Source organism: Bombina bombina, chromosome 4 (genome assembly GCF_027579735.1).
Source record: "Bombina bombina isolate aBomBom1 chromosome 4, aBomBom1.pri, whole genome shotgun sequence".
NCBI classification, from domain to species: domain Eukaryota; kingdom Metazoa; phylum Chordata; class Amphibia; order Anura; family Bombinatoridae; genus Bombina; species Bombina bombina.
In genome coordinates this window covers 972453108-972469956 of record NC_069502.1, presented here as the reverse complement: position 1 = coordinate 972469956, position 16849 = coordinate 972453108, and the positions used below count along the sequence as shown (strand labels likewise).

At 39.4% G+C, this 16849-nt stretch overlaps 1 protein-coding gene across 2 annotated transcripts in view; it reads left to right on the top strand.

The window, feature by feature from the left end:
- The window catches only part of RALGAPA2 (Ral GTPase activating protein catalytic subunit alpha 2), a 1332894-nt gene that overhangs the window by 303664 nt on the left and 1012381 nt on the right, over window positions 1-16849 (top strand). For both annotated transcript variants that reach the window (XM_053712011.1, XM_053712010.1), the window contains exons 10-11: window positions 385-615; window positions 13288-13461. In XM_053712011.1, the coding sequence (XP_053567986.1) occupies window positions 385-615; window positions 13288-13461 (405 nt within the window). The remainder of the gene's footprint in view (window positions 1-384; window positions 616-13287; window positions 13462-16849) is intronic.

The following is a 16849-nucleotide window of genomic DNA, read 5'->3' as shown; positions in this document are numbered from 1 at the left end:
CAGGCACATAAGATAACAGATTAAACAGATATGAGTTTTACACAAAGTGTCAAGGAAATTTTGTTCAGAGACCCATCATTAGAAATGGATAATTCATTTATAGAAATGTTGCATGCCTATATCATATCATACTCACAAATAGAGTCCCAGCATCAGGAAAATAAATTTAATTGGATTGTGTCAAACCTATTGCACATCATTATACTTTGAATAAGGAACGTTTAAAGATTATTTAATTTCTCATGTTTTAAATGAAAAATAGAAGTATAATTTGCAGACCTGACTGCAACGTGGTTCTGCACTCGTGTGTTGTGTTTGATTTTAGATTCATTCTATTATGACTTGCAATTATAGGAAAATTAACAATATTTTATTTTTATCTAGGCTGTCTCTGTGGTAAATGTCAACCTAGAAAAAAACCCAGAGTCAGAGTCTAGCGGAGTGGCGGAGCAGGAAAAGAACCACTCCAACAGCAGCACTTTATCCGACAGGAGGCTCAGCAACTCCAGCCTCTGCAGTATAGAGGAGGAGCAGAAGACAGTCTACGACATGGTGCAGAGAATTCTGCTGTCCACGCGGGGCTATGTCAATTTTATTAATGAAGTTTTCAGACAGGTTTGTAACATTTGCATAGAATTACATAAAAAAAGATCCTTTATATTTGACACCCTTCAAAACCACATCTTATATCAGGGTTTTTCTACAGTTTTTCACAGATAGACAGCGCTAGTTCATGTGTGTCATATAGATAACATTATGCTCCCTTCTGTGGAGTTACCTATGAGTCAGCACTGATTGGCTAAAATGCAAGTCTGTTAAAAGAACTGAAATAAGGGGGCAGTCTACAGATGCTTATCTACAAGGTATTAACAGAGGTAAAAAGTATATTAATAAAACTGTGTTGGTTATGCAAAACTGAGGAATGTAATAAGGTATTATCTATCATTTTAAATAATAATTCTAAAGTAAACTGTTCCTTTAAGTGTAGCATAACGTGCACTGCTCCTTTTGTAAGATATCATGGACATTACCTTTATGTATAAAATATCTTGGACTGCAGCTGTCTAATGCATGGACTGCTCTTTAATTATAAAATGTTGAAAACTGTCTCTTTCTGACTTATCTGTGGCATAAGGTGGATTTTTCTCCTTGCTAACAAGTAGTGCTGCATTATAAGTAACATGAATAGGTCCTTTGCTTACCATAGCAATGACTGCTACATTACTTGCAGTAGTACATAGGAGAAAAGGTCAAACTTGTTAATGTATATGGGTATATTCCAATTTGAAATAGAAGCATTTTTGCATTATATTCTATTAGCAAAAATGCTTCTAGTACAAGTTATTACTGTATTTGAACAGAATACACACATATGCAATGAAGGCCTGTGTACCAGTATGCAAATACCACCTGCTTATAGAGTCAGCAGTTACTTGTGTGACACAGATTACGTCTTCATAGACATAATACACACTACTTCCAGCTATCCGAGCATGCATGGTGTGTGAATACTGGTGCATGGCCCTCTGTGCATATGTGCGTATCCCACTGGAAAAAAAAAACCCGGTAAAAGCTTTTTACTTGAAGCATTTTTGCTAATGGAAGTACATTACAAAAATGCTTCTATTTATAAATTAAATGTATAACCATGAAAAATTATTGTAGAAAATAATTGGTTTTCTTTCCAATGGCATGGAGAGTCCACATATCCATTCTAATTACTAGTGGGAATTCAACTCCTGGCCACCAGGAGGAGACAAAGAACACCCCAGCAAAGCTTTAAGTATCCCTCCTACTTACCACAATTTCCCTGTCATTCTTTGCCTTGTACATCAGGAGGATGTGCGAAGATGGTGTCTGAAGATATTTAATCTTTTATGGGTAGTTTCCCTTCAAGCAATGATTGAGGCTATGCTGTGTTCACTTAATCCTCTTTAGTAAGAGTTGTGGTGGCTTTTAGCAGTTGGAAGTCGGTGAGGTAGCCCTTCTCTTCCAACACTTATGCTAACCCCTATATAGAGATTCAGGGTTGGTTACTCTGATATTCTTTCTCTTCTCTTTCGTCTGTCATACCGGAGAAGCTGTTCCTGCCCTGCAGCTATATTCCACAGGTAAGTGCTTTTTACCTTCTAGGTTAGGATATGGCACTTCTGGGTGTCAATCCTTTTAGTGGAAGTCTGAAAATAATATCCCTTCACATTGGGGATTATATTTGGGCAGCAGGTCCAGGGCACTTTTCTGCTTTGAGGCTGACTCAACCTGGGTTAATTATGCTCATGTAATCCCTTTTATAACTAGGGGTTCTACATGGTAGTAGGACTGTGGCTCAGGGGATTATATAGTTAGTTATTTGTGCTTCACTGAGTAAAGGCATTATAAACTGTGCAAATTATTTACTTAAGCATGCTAAACACAGAAACTCAGCACTGCAGAAGCGCACATTTTCTTTCTGTGTCACATTTTATTTTATTTACGGTCACATGACCGGCCAGCTACTCTTCCGTTGAGCAGATCCTTCTGGTATTCAGTATGCTGTCGGCTTGCTGAGCGGAGGATCATTGGAGTCTTCTCTCTTCTACCGGAGTGATAATAAAAGCAGCTATCTCTTTATTAATCTCTGCATGATACTTATAAACCTGCAGTTTTGAGGGATCGCACTTAGCCCTAAATTCAGCGCTCCTGCTTCCTTGTGTCGCCGGAGGCGGGAGTTTATCTCAGCAGAGCTGGGGATATAGAAGTACCCGTGGATTTCTACTTCTTATTTAGTAAAAACTTTTATTAAGATATATTTGTCTCAACTTTTTTGTTTAACATTTGTAGATTGATTTTACTAACTGGGAATCAATACCTTTGTAGGACTCATGGATTCTGCTATATCTCTGTCCTTTTCTAAATGTTTATATTGCCTTGAGGCTCAGGTTATTCTCCCTGTGTAGTTTTGTGTGAATAAAATGTTACTTTTCAAAAATAAAGAGACCCTCTCAGAGCCATCTATCTTTCAGGTTAATGTTGTCCATGTCATGCCTCAACTTTCTCCTCAGACATCCCTGTCTATAGCAGTTGTATATTTACCAGGTGATTTTGCTGCACAACTGACTTTTGCAGTTTCTGCAGCTCTGAGTGTCTTACCTATTTCAGGTAAACGTAAAAGAAAAATCTAAGAATATTTCTTCAAAATCAGGTATTTCTGATTCCGCCAAGACTGCTTTAGCCAGTTTATTTCAGTTATCTGAGGAGGATCGCTCCTTGGTTGCTTCTGAGGGCGAGATTTCTGACTCTGAGTCTGCTGTAGTTAGTACAGCAGACTCACAGGAGGTTAATTTTAGATTTAAGATTGAGCACCTCTGTTTATTTTTGAAAGAGGTTCTAGCTACTTTGGAGGTTTCTGAAACTACAGTCACAGAAACTCCTAAAAAGGCTAATAAACTCAATAGAGCCTTTGATGTCAAACCCACATCTGTGGATGTATTTCCTATTCCAGATCTCATATCTGACATTCTATCTCAGGAATGGGAGAAGCCGGTATGCCCTTTTCTCCAACATAGGTGTGTCCGGTCCACGGCGTCATCCTTACTTGTGGGATATTCTCTTCCCCAACAGGAAATGGCAAAGAGCCCAGCAAAGCTGGTCACATGATCCCTCCTAGGCTCCGCCTACCCCAGTCATTCTCTTTGCCGTTGTACAGGCAACATCTCCACGGAGATGGCTTAGAGTTTTTTAGTGTTTAACTGTAGTTTTTATTATTCAATCAAGAGTTTGTTATTTTGAAATAGTGCTGGTATGTACTATTTACTCAGAAACAGAAAAGAGATGAAGATTTCTGTTTGTATGAGGAAAATGATTTTAGCAACCGTCACTAAAATCCATGGCTGTTCCACACAGGACTGTTGAGAGCAATTAACTTCAGTTGGGGGAACAGTGAGCAGTCTCTTGCTGCTTGAGGTATGACACATTCTAACAAGACGATGTACTGCTGGAAGCTGTCATTTTCCCTATGGGATCCGGTAAGCCATGTTTATTAAGATCGTAAATAAGGGCTTCACAAGGGCTTATTAAGACTGTAGACTTTTTCTGGGCTAAATCGATTCATTATTAACACATATTTAGCCTTGAGGAATCATTTATTCTGGGTATTTTGATATAATAATATCGGCAGGCACTGTTTTAGACACCTTATTCTTTAGGGGCTTTCCCAAATCATAGGCAGAGCCTCATTTTCGCGCCGGTGTTGCGCACTTGTTTTTGAGAGGCATGACATGCAGTCGCATGTGAGAGGAGCTCTGATACTTAGAAAAGACTTTCTGAAGGCGTCATTTGGTATCGTATTCCCCTTTGGGCTTGGTTGGGTCTCAGCAAAGCAGATACCAGGGACTGTAAAGGGGTTAAAGTTAAAAACGGCTCCGGTTCCGTTATTTTAAGGGTTAAAGCTTCCAAATTTGGTGTGCAATACTTTTAAGGCTTTAAGACACTGTGGTGAAAATTTGGTGAATTTTGAACAATTCCTTCATGTTTTTTCGCAATTGCAGTAATAAAGTGTGTTCAGTTTAAAATTTAAAGTGACAGTAACGGTTTTATTTTAAAACGTTTTTTGTACTTTGTTATCAAGTTTATGCCTGTTTAACATGTCTGAACTACCAGATAGACTGTGTTCTGAATGTGGGGAAGCCAGAATTCCTATTCATTTAAATAAATGTGATTTATGTGACAATGACAATGATGCCCAAGATGATTCCTCAAGTGAGGGGAGTAAGCATGGTACTGCATCATTCCCTCCTTCGTCTACACGAGTCTTGCCCACTCAGGAGGCCCCTAGTACATCTAGCGCGCCAATACTCCTTACTATGCAACAATTAACGGCTGTAATGGATAATTCTGTCAAAAACATTTTAGCCAAAATGAACACTTATCAGCGTAAGCGCGACTGCTCTGTTTTAGATACTGAAGAGCATGACGACGCTGATAATAATGGTTCTGAAGGGCCCCTAACCCAGTCTGATGGGGCCAGGGAGGTTTTGTCTGAGGGAGAAATTACTGATTCAGGGAACATTTCTCAACAAGCTGAACCTGATGTGATTACGTTTAAATTTAAGTTGGAACATCTCCGCATTCTGCTTAAGGAGGCATTATCCACTCTGGATGATTGTGACAAGTTGGTCATCCCAGAGAAACTATGTAAAATGGACAAGTTCCTAGAGGTCCCGGGGCTCCCAGAAGCTTTTCCTATACCCAAGCGGGTGGCGGACATTGTTCATAAAGAATGGGAAAGGCCCGGTATTCCTTTCGTCCCTCCCCCCATATTTAAAAAATTGTTTCCTATGGTCGACCCCAGAAAGGACTTATGGCAGACAGTCCCCAAGGTCGAGGGAGCGGTTTCCACTTTAAACAAACGCACCACTATACCCATAGAGGATAGTTGTGTTTTCAAAGATCCTATGGATAAAAAATTAGAAGGTTTACTTAAAAAGATGTTTGTTCAGCAGGGTTACCTTCTACAACCAATTTCATGCATTGTCCCTGTAGCTACAGCCGCATGTTTCTGGTTCGATGAGCTGATAAAGGCGGTCGATAGTGATTCTCCTCCTTATGAGGAGATTATGGACAGAATCAATGCTCTCAAATTGGCTAATTCTTTCACCCTAGACGCCACTTTGCAATTGGCTAGGTTAGCGGCTAAGAATTCTGGGTTTGCTATTGTGGCGCGCAGAGCGCTTTGGTTGAAATCTTGGTCAGCTGATGCGTCTTCCAAGAGCAAGCTACTTAACATTCCTTTCAAGGGGAAAACGCTGTTTGGCCCTGACTTGAAAGAGATTATCTCTGATATCACTGGGGGTAAGGGCCACGCCCTTCCTCAGGATCGGCCTTTCAAGGCAAAAAATAAATCTAATTTTCGTCCCTTTCGTAGAAATGGACCAGCCCAAAGTGCTACGTCCTCTAAGCAAGAGGGTAATACTTCTCAAGCCAAGCCAGCTTGGAGACCAATGCAAGGCTGGAACAAGGGAAAGCAGGCCAAGAAACCTGCCACTGCTACCAAGACAGCATGAAATGTTGGCCCCCGATCCGGGACCGGATCTGGTGGGGGGCAGACTCTCTCTCTTCGCTCAGGCTTGGGCAAGAGATGTTCTGGATCCTTGGGCGCTAGAAATAGTCTCCCAAGGTTATCTTCTGGAATTCAAGGGGCTTCCCCCAAGGGGGAGGTTCCACAGGTCTCAGTTGTCTTCAGACCACATAAAAAGACAGGCATTCTTACATTGTGTAGAAGACCTGTTAAAAATGGGAGTGATTCATCCTGTTCCATTAAGAGAACAAGGGATGGGGTTCTACTCCAATCTGTTCATAGTTCCCAAAAAAGAGGGAACGTTCAGACCAATCTTAGATCTCAAGATCTTAAACAAGTTTCTCAAGGTTCCATCGTTCAAGATGGAAACCATTCGAACTATTCTTCCTTCCATCCAGGAGGGTCAATTCATGACCACAGTGGATTTAAAGGATGCGTATCTACATATTCCTATCCACAAGGAACATCATCGGTTCCTAAGGTTCGCATTCCTGGACAAGCATTACCAGTTCGTGGCGCTTCCTTTCGGATTAGCCACTGCTCCAAGGATTTTCACAAAGGTACTAGGGTCCCTTCTAGCTGTGCTAAGACCAAGGGGCATTGCTGTAGTACCTTACTTGGACGACATTCTGATTCAAGCGTCGTCCCTTCCTCAAGCAAAGGCTCACACGGACATTGTCCTGGCCTTTCTCAGATCTCATGGATGGAAAGTGAACGTGGAAAAGAGTTCTCTATCTCTGTCAACAAGGGTTCCCTTCTTGGGAACAATAATAGACTCCTTAGAAATGAGGATTTTTCTGACAGAGGCCAGAAAAAAACGAAACTTCTAGACTCTTGTCGGATACTTCATTCCGTTCCTCTTCCTTCCATAGCGCAGTGCATGGAAGTGATCGGTTTGATGGTAGCGGCAATGGACATAGTTCCTTTTGCGCGCATTCATCTAAGACCATTACAACTGTGCATGCTCAGTCAGTGGAATGGGGACTATACAGACTTGTCTCCGAAGATACAAGTAAATCAGAGGACCAGAGACTCACTCCGTTGGTGGCTGTCCCTGGACAACCTGTCACAAGGGATGACATTCCGCAGACCGGAGTGGGTCATCGTCACGACCGACGCCAGTCTGATGGGCTGGGGCGCGGTCTGGGGATCCCTGAAAGCTCAGGGTCTTTGGTCTCGGGAAGAATCTCTTCTACCGATAAATATTCTGGAACTGAGAGCGATATTCAATGCTCTCAAGGCTTGGCCTCAGCTAGCGAGGGCCAAGTTCATACGGTTTCAATCAGACAACATGACAACTGTTGCGTACATCAACCATCAGGGGGGATCAAGGAGTTCCCTAGCGATGGAAGAAGTGACCAAAATCATTCTATGGGCGGAGTCTCACTCCTGCCACCTGTCTGCTATCCACATCCCAGGAGTGGAAAATTGGGAAGCGGATTTTCTGAGTCGTCAGACATTGCATCCGGGGGAGTGGGAACTCCATCCGGAAATCTTTGCCCAAGTCACTCAGCTGTGGGGCATTCCAGACATGGATCTGATGGCCTCTCGTCAGAACTTCAAAGTTCCTTGCTACGGGTCCAGATCCAGGGATCCCAAGGCGGCTCTAGTGGATGCACTAGTAGCACCTTGGACCTTCAAACTAGCTTATGTGTTCCCGCCGTTTCCTCTCATCCCCAGGCTGGTAGCCAGGATCAATCAGGAGAGGGCGTCGGTGATCTTGATAGCTCCTGCGTGGCCACGCAGGACTTGGTATGCAGATCTGGTGAATATGTCATCGGCTCCACCTTGGAAGCTACCTTTGAGACGAGACCTTCTTGTTCAGGGTCCGTTCGAACATCCGAATCTGGTTTCACTCCAGCTGACTGCTTGGAGATTGAACGCTTGATCTTATCGAAGCGAGGGTTCTCGGATTCTGTTATCGATACTCTTGTTCAGGCCAGAAAGCCTGTAACTAGAAAGATTTACCACAAAATTTGGAAAAAATATATCTGTTGGTGTGAATCTAAAGGATTCCCTTGGGACAAGGTTAAGATTCCTAAGATTCTATCCTTCCTTCAAGAAGGATTGGAAAAAGGATTATCTGCTAGTTCCCTGAAGGGACAGATTTCTGCCTTGTCTGTGTTACTTCACAAAAAGCTGGCAGCTGTGCCAGATGTTCAAGCCTTTGTTCAGGCTCTGGTTAGAATTAAGCCTGTTTACAAACCTTTGACTCCTCCTTGGAGTCTCAACTTAGTTCTTTCAGTTCTTCAGGGGGTTCCGTTTGAACCCTTACATTCCGTTGATATTAAGTTATTATCTTGGAAAGTTTTGTTTTTAGTTGCAATTTCTTCTGCTAGAAGAGTTTCAGAATTATCTGCTCTGCAGTGTTCTCCTCCTTATCTGGTGTTCCATGCAGATAAGGTGGTTTTACGTACTAAACCTGGTTTTCTTCCAAAAGTTGTTTCTAACAAAAACATTAACCAGGAGATTATCGTACCTTCTCTGTGTCCGAAACCAGTTTCAAAGAAGGAACGTTTGTTGCACAATTTGGATGTTGTTCGCGCTCTAAAATTCTATTTAGATGCTACAAAGGATTTTAGACAAACATCTTCCTTGTTTGTTGTTTATTCCGGTAAAAGGAGAGGTCAAAAAGCAACTTCTACCTCTCTCTCTTTTTGGATTAAAAGCATCATCAGATTGGCTTACGAGACTGCCGGACGGCAGCCTCCCGAAAGAATCACGGCTCATTCCACTAGGGCTGTGGCTTCCACATGGGCCTTCAAGAACGAGGCTTCTGTGGATCAGATATGTAGGGCAGCGACTTGGTCTTCACTGCACACTTTTACCAAATTTTACAAGTTTGATACTTTTGCTTCTTCTGAGGCTATTTTTGGGAGAAAGGTTTTGCAAGCCGTGGTGCCTTCCATTTAGGTGACCTGATTTGCTCCCTCCCTTCATCCGTGTCCTAAAGCTTTGGTATTGGTTCCCACAAGTAAGGATGACGCCGTGGACCGGACACACCTATGTTGGAGAAAACAGAATTTATGTTTACCTGATAAATTACTTTCTCCAACGGTGTGTCCGGTCCACGGCCCGCCCTGGTTTTTTTAATCAGGTCTGATAATTTATTTTCTTTAACTACAGTCACCACGGTACCATATGGTTTCTCCTATGCAAATATTCCTCCTTAACGTCGGTCGAATGACTGGGGTAGGCGGAGCCTAGGAGGGATCATGTGACCAGCTTTGCTGGGCTCTTTGCCATTTCCTGTTGGGGAAGAGAATATCCCACAAGTAAGGATGACGCCGTGGACCGGACACACCGTTGGAGAAAGTAATTTATCAGGTAAACATAAATTCTGTTTTCCCCGTCTCCTGTTTTTAAGAAGATGTTTCCTGTTGCTGACTCTGTGCGAGACCTTTGGCGCTCTGTTCCTAAAGTAGAGGGCGCTATTTCTACATTAGCCAAGAGAACCACTATTCCCCTTGAGGATCATACCTCTTTTAAGGATCCTATGGATAGGAAACTGGAAGGTTACTTAAGAAAGATGTTTCTGCACCAGGGTCTACAGTGGCAACCAGTTGCTTGTATTACAGCGGTCACTGGTGCGACTCCTTGACGAATCTTATTTCGGAGGAGATAACAATAGAGGAGATCCAAGACAGGATGAAGGCTTTAAAGCTGGCTAATACCTTTATCTGTGATGCCAGCATGCAAGTAGTCCGTTTGGGTGCAAAAATTTCTAGCTTTGCCGTTCTATCTCACAGTGCTCTGTGGCTAAAGTCTTTGTCTGCTGACGTGGTATCCAAGTAAGATTTTATTTGGTCCTGGTCTAGCTGAAATAATTTTCCTAAGGGTCGCCAAACTTCTAATTTTCGTTCCTTTCGCAACTTCAAGGGACAAAAATCCTCCTCCTTCCAAACCTGAGCAAGCCAAGACTTAATGGATGTCTAGCCAGCCTTGCAAAAGGGAAGTAATCCAGGAAGCCTTCCTATGAGAACAAATCAGCATGAAGGGTCCGCCCCCTATCCAATCTCGGATCATGTATGGGGCAGGCTTTCCTATTTTCAGCAGGCTTGGATTTGCTACATTCTCGATCCTTGGGCAGTGGAAGTAGTCTCCCAGAGATACAGGATAGGATTCAAATCTAGTCCTCCCAGAGGCAGGTTTCTTTTTGGGCCTATGCCTTTGTGTCCTCTTCTCTTTCCATATTCCTTCGGCTGAATGACTGGGGGATTGTGGGAAGTAGGAGGGATAATTAAAGCTTTGCTGGGGTGTTCTTTGCCGCCTCCTGGTGGCCAGGAGTTGAATTCCCACTAGTAATTAGAATGGATTTGTGGACTCTCCATGCCAGAAAAGAAAATAATTAATCAGGAAAGCATGAATTTAGTTTTTTTTCCGATCAGGTATAAGAGATTAGCATTATTATGTTTCGGGCTATCGGCCCTCATCATGATAGCCCAAAACATAGCCATGCTATGTCTTATACCTGATTGGAATAAATAAAGAAGAATTAAGTAGCACTGCTGCATTTTTCTCATTGGGGTTATATGCACTTCTGCAGCTTGTACGCATTGGCTGGTTTCTCATTTTGCTATTTAAAATTAAAATGCACCCATGCAAATTTAAATGTTGACCCTTTCTATCTCTTTAAATGTAATATGGCGTGGAACACTACTTAAAGGGATATGAAACCCAAAAATTGTATTTTGTGATTCCGACAGAGAAGTGTTTCAAATGTACTTCTATTATCAAATTTGCTTTGTTCCCATGTTCTTTTTTTAAAGAGATACCTAGGTCTCCCTGCTTTTTAACAAATAATACCAATAGAACAAAGACAGTTTGATAATAGAAGTAAATTAAAAGTTGTTTAAAATGACTTGCTACATTATGTTTAGTCTGCCAAGGACCTCCAGATCTAGGATGCCTCGTTTACTATGTAACCTAGGAACTGTCAACACTGGAGAGTTTAGAGAGGCTTAAGTTATATTAGTGTATCTGCCCTATATTACAGGGGATACCTGTTTGTTTTTCTATAATATAATATTTATACACACACACTTACATACATAATATCAGAAGTACAAATGTATTTCTATGCACTTTGTTCTTTTGGGATTCATAATCCTTTTTTTCGAACTTTCTTCTTATATGCTATACTGACATCTTGTGGTCACAGTTGAGAATGCATCATCTCTTCACATCCAACTTTATATGATAACCAAACATTTGTAATATTTGTTTAACTTAGACCGCACCGCATTCGGCAAGCGCTCCAATCTAACTGGGACTCGCTTGATGCATTTTGTGAGCACTTGACAGTGAGGCGCTGGGCATTCCCTCAGAGCTCTGATGATGTAAGTCCAAGCGTTTCCAGTGTGCTGGTAAAGTTGGGACTTTTCAGAGCAAACTCAGACACTTGTAAACATGGCAGCCTCTACGAGCAATACTATACATACAGTATATTTATATACACGTGTTGCTTGTGGAGGCTGCCATGTTTACAATAATGTAAAAGTTAAAGGGACACTGAACCCAAATTTGTTCATTCATGATTCAGATACAGCATGCAATTTTAAGCAACTTTTTAATTTACTCATTTTATAACATTTTATTCATTCACTTGGTATCTTTATTTGAAATGCAAGAATGTAAGTTTAGATGCCGGCCCCTTCTTGCTGATTGGTGGATAAATTCATCCACCAATAAAAAAGTGCTGTCCACAGTACTGAACCATAAAAAAAAAGCTTAGATGTCTTCTTTATCAAATAATAATAGCAAAAATTGATAATATGAGTAAATTAGAAAGTGGCTTAAAATTGCATGCTCTATCTGAATCACTAAAGAAAAAATTTGGGTTCAGTGTCCCTTTAATCATGTCTGCATTATCAGGATTTGTGAAAGTACTATTAAATTAACACATTTATATAAATAAGTGTTGTAAATGTAATAATACTTTCACAAGTAAGGGAGCTACTAATAAATGTTCGCATGTGCAAAGGGATCTACTGCACGATAATGGATTACAATATATAATTCATATGTGAGACATTTATATTTGCATGCAATATTTCTAATACTTAAAAGGTATTAGAAATATTGCATGCAATTTGAAGCGTCTCTACTTTGCAGATCCCTTTGTGCATGCCTACTACTCTGTCAATGCGTGGGACGTTGGGATGGGAGTGTTTTGTCAAAGTTCCCTAACTGGTGATGTATCCACAGCACCACGTCATCACCGCTGCCTATGTGCCGGCGCAGGGAGTAAGCGCTGCCCGAAACGCGGCTTTAGAAGATTCCAAAATTGACTTTACTTAAAGGGAATCTGAACCCAAAAAAATTCTTTTGTGATTCAGATAGAGCATGGCATTTTAAGCAACTTTCTAATTTACTCCTATTATCAAATGTTCTTCATTCTCTTGGTATCTTTATTTGAAATGTCCTTGCTGATTGGTGCATAAATTCATCCACCAATAAAAAAGTGCTGTCCAGAGTTCTAAACCAAAAAAAAGCCTAGATGCCTTATTTTTCAAATAAAGATAGCAAGAGAACAAAGAAAAATTGATAATAGGAGTAAAATAGAAAGTTGCATAAAATTGCATGCTGTATCTGAATCACAAAAGAAAAAAATTGTGTTCAGTGTCCCTTTTAAAAACAAAGAAATAATGGCTTAAAGAAACAGTACAGTCAAGCTTAAACTTTAATTATTCAGATAGAGCATGACATTTTAAACAATTTTCCAACTTCTGTTTTCAAATTTGCTTCATTCTCTTGGTATCTTTTATTGAAGAGTAAAACTAGGTAGGCTCATAAGAGCTCAGGAGTGTACACGTGTCTTTAGTACTCTATGGCAGCAGTGTTTTGCAACATTATTTGTAGCTTTGTTATACAATGTTGCTAAACACTTCTGCCATAGAGTAATAAAGAGAAATGCACACTCCTGAGCCCTTATGAGCCAATCTAGTTTTACTCTTTAATAAAAATACCAAGAGAGCTAAACAAATTTGATAACCGAAATAAATTGGAAAGTTGTTTAAAATTGCCTGCTCTATCTGAGTCATGAAAATGTAATTTTGACTTTACTGTCCCTTTAATGTTTATATCAGTGTTTCCCAACACATTTTGCTTTTGGAGACTCTTGGTGTTATTGAAAATTGTTTGACTCCCTTGAGGTATTTTTACATTTACTATTGAAGTGTTGTTTTTATAATGACATATATAACATTCCTTATGCCTCTCTTTCCTTCCAGGCATTTTTGCTGCCTGCCTGTGATGTTTCTGTCGCTAAGAAGGTTGTAAAGGTGTACAGAAAATGGATCTTGCAAGAAAAGCCGGTGTTTATGGAGGAGTCTTTAACGCCCTCAGTTGACCAGGAGAATGTACAGATTTTTGATCCACCTGTAACAGAGATAGATAGTAAACAGGTACTCTTATGCTAATATATCATTTTTTATTTTAACTTTTGTTATATTTATCTAATTTTATTTACATTTAACATCCTATTTGTTTGATGTAATGGAACATAAACTTTGATTCTTTATGTATTCTTATATTTTCATATAGGGTTACTTTTATTTTTTTATGAGATAGTAGCACATAACTATAATGAATTCCTTTCTTTGTCTAATATTTATCTCATCTTAACACTTAAAGGGACACTGTACTATAAAATATATGTTTCCACTTAATGTGTTACAAATGACATGATATACCTACTGCAGAGCATTGCATGTATGGGAAATTGTTATGGCTGGGGGTTGAATAAACGCAAGCAGCTATTTCACATACAAAATCTCTTTCTCCATCATAATGTTTATTACTCAAATTGTCAGTATATTTGGGGCTACAGCAGGCAAATGTTGCTATTTCAAATCAGAAATAAAGGTGAAGTAGCTGTTTGCAAACAATTAAATACACTCCAGCAGGTAAAATGGACCTTTGGTAACACATTAAAGGGGACATTTTTTAGAGTACAATGTACCTTTTAATTTGTAGATACAATGATTTGCTCAATGATTAGTTCTATGTGTCAGCATATATATTTTATATTAAAAGAACATTAAACCCAAATTTTTCTTTTATGATTCAGATAGATCATACATTTTTTATCAACTTTCCACTTTATTTCTCTTATCTAACTTGCTTCATTCTCTTGATATAATTTGTTGAAAGAGCAGCAATGCTCTACTGGGAGCTAGCCAAAGGCCAACAACAAGAGGCATATATGTGCAACCTTCGGCAGCTTCCGAGCCTACCTAGGTATACTTTTCAGGATACAAAGAGAACAAAACAAATTGGATAATATAAATAAATTGGAAAGTTATTTAAAATTGCATCCCCTGTCTGTATCATGAAAAAAAATTGACTTTCATGTCCCTTTAAGTTAAATAGTTTGAGAATACCAATATTACAAGATGAGTGATGGAGGAAGAAAAAAGTGTAATATTGAGGCCCTCAATAGTCTAATGATGTGAATAATTAACCAAATGGGGGACAATGTATTTCCATGTAAAATCAAGGTGCTCAAGGAACAAGCTGAGTCAAAAGGAAAATAAAAAAAAATAAAACCTCTTTAATAAAATCTACCCTATCTCTTTTTACCTCTTCTTACAATTATCATGTATTGTATTATTTGAACATGATATATTTATTATATACAGTATAGTTATAAAAAATGCATACTTGAAAAAAGAAAGAAAACATTTAACAAATTAATTAAATAATGTCTTATAATTAATTGAATACATTGAGATAAATTGAGTACAAGTTTTGATAGCAGGCAACTGTAACTTTTAACATTTAGTATTTCGCAGATTCCCACATTTTCTTACTCTCCAAATAATCTTCCCAATTTTTTTTCCATAAACCATAACTTTTAGGTCTGTATGTTTCTCTACTATGTTTTCTCATTTACTGACTGGAGGAAGGTTTAATTTCTTACAAATGTTTGTAATTATATTCTTAAAACAAGTTGCCTATAATTTGGAATATTTTTCTTAAGTTTATATTTAAGCTTTTGGGGTCCTTTTAAAAGCAACACAAAATGGTCCATTTTTATATTTGGGTTAAAGATTTGTTTCAGACTTTATCTATAATTTGTTTCCAAAAAAACTTCAGGGCACTGCACCAAACAATAGCTCATTGATCCTGTTTGAGCACAGCCTCTCAAATACATTAAAGGCACAGTGTACACCAATTTTCATTTAACTTAATGTAATAGGCACTACTATAAAGAAGAATATGCACAGATACTGATATAAACATCCAGTATAAAACTTTATAAAAACTTACTTAAAAGCTCCCAGTTTAGCACTGTTGAGGTTAAGCTGGGACACCCAATGAAAGGGGCAGGGAAATCAGGAAAAGCAGACATTTCCCCCTACTCTGCTTATGAAAAGACATATTATGTAAGCAGGAGTCTGTAGACCTGGGTCTACATCTGATACTTTGGGGCTTGGTTAGGAGTCTGAAAATCATCACAATGTTATTAAAAAAAAGAAGCAAAACTATCCATTGTTGCAAAAAACACCCCAGATAGGCTATATAAATGGATCATCTACAAAACATTTATGCAAATAAAAATCTAGTGTACAATGTCCCTTAAAGCTAGCTTCTTTATAATTTTGAAGGTGTCGTAAACTATCTTCTGAAGACCATCATGTTAATTTCACATGTATTCATTGATATTGGTTATTTCTTTCCTAAGATATGGTGAGTCCACAGAATCATCAATTACTAGTGGGAATATCACCCCTGGCCAGCAAGAGGAGGCAAAGAGCACTACAGCAAAGCTGCTATATATGTCACTTCCCTTACCCATAATCCCCAGTCATTCTCTTTGCCTGCGGTGCAAGGAGGAGGTGAAGTTTTGGTGTCTGATTTACAATCAAGATTTTTTTATTTTAAAAGCAGAGTAGGTTTGCTCTGATCTTTCTAAAGGGTCTAGCCTTAGCCCATGTTTAAGCAATTGGGAACTTGTGGGGTACAATCCTCACTGCGTTTTCCCAAAACATTTTGCTGCCCTATTTAGATAGCTTGAGTAAGTTTACTCAGTCTTTGTATATTTCCACAGGTCCATGTGAGGGATGGCATACTCTCAAACCAGGTTAGCTGTCCTACTGCTGAACAGATAACTATTAAGGTAAGTGCCAGTTTTATTTTTCTATGTAAGCAGGGAAAAATGTGGAACTTATTCAGCTGAAACGCTGCAGGGGGACGTTTTTTATTATTCCTGTCAGGGTGCAGGTTTTTATGGCAGTTTTTGCATGCACTGTTAGTGTGAGGAGTTATTTATTTTATTGATGGCTCATTGAGGATCCGTTTTTAGTAACGGATTATGTAAATTTTTATTGGGGGTTTTATTGTTTGTTTTTAAGCTTGTTTTCAAGAAACTTGTTTTTTAAAAAACAAACAAACAAAAAAACTTTGTCAGCTGTAGGACCGTTCTTTTAGGGAGGTTCTGATTCTTTGATGTCAGAGTATTTTTGGCGCTTTTCTTCACTTCCTGTAGAGTGAGGTGCGCATATTTCAGATGGCTCTGCTGTTTAGAAGGCTTCTTGCTGTTTTTGCTTCTCTGGAATCTGGATTGTAAACGGGATAGTTTTTTTCCTCTGATTGCTGCGGGTTGCAGGACAGGTAGGGCACCTCAGTAATTCTGGTGTAGAGTGTTGCCTAGGGTATGTTTTCTTGATTCAGTAAATTTAACCCCTTAACGACCGACGACGTATGCCATACGTCCTCAGAAAAAAAGCACTTAACGACCGAGGACGTATGGCATACGTCGTCGGTTTAACAGAGCACTGGAAGCTCTAA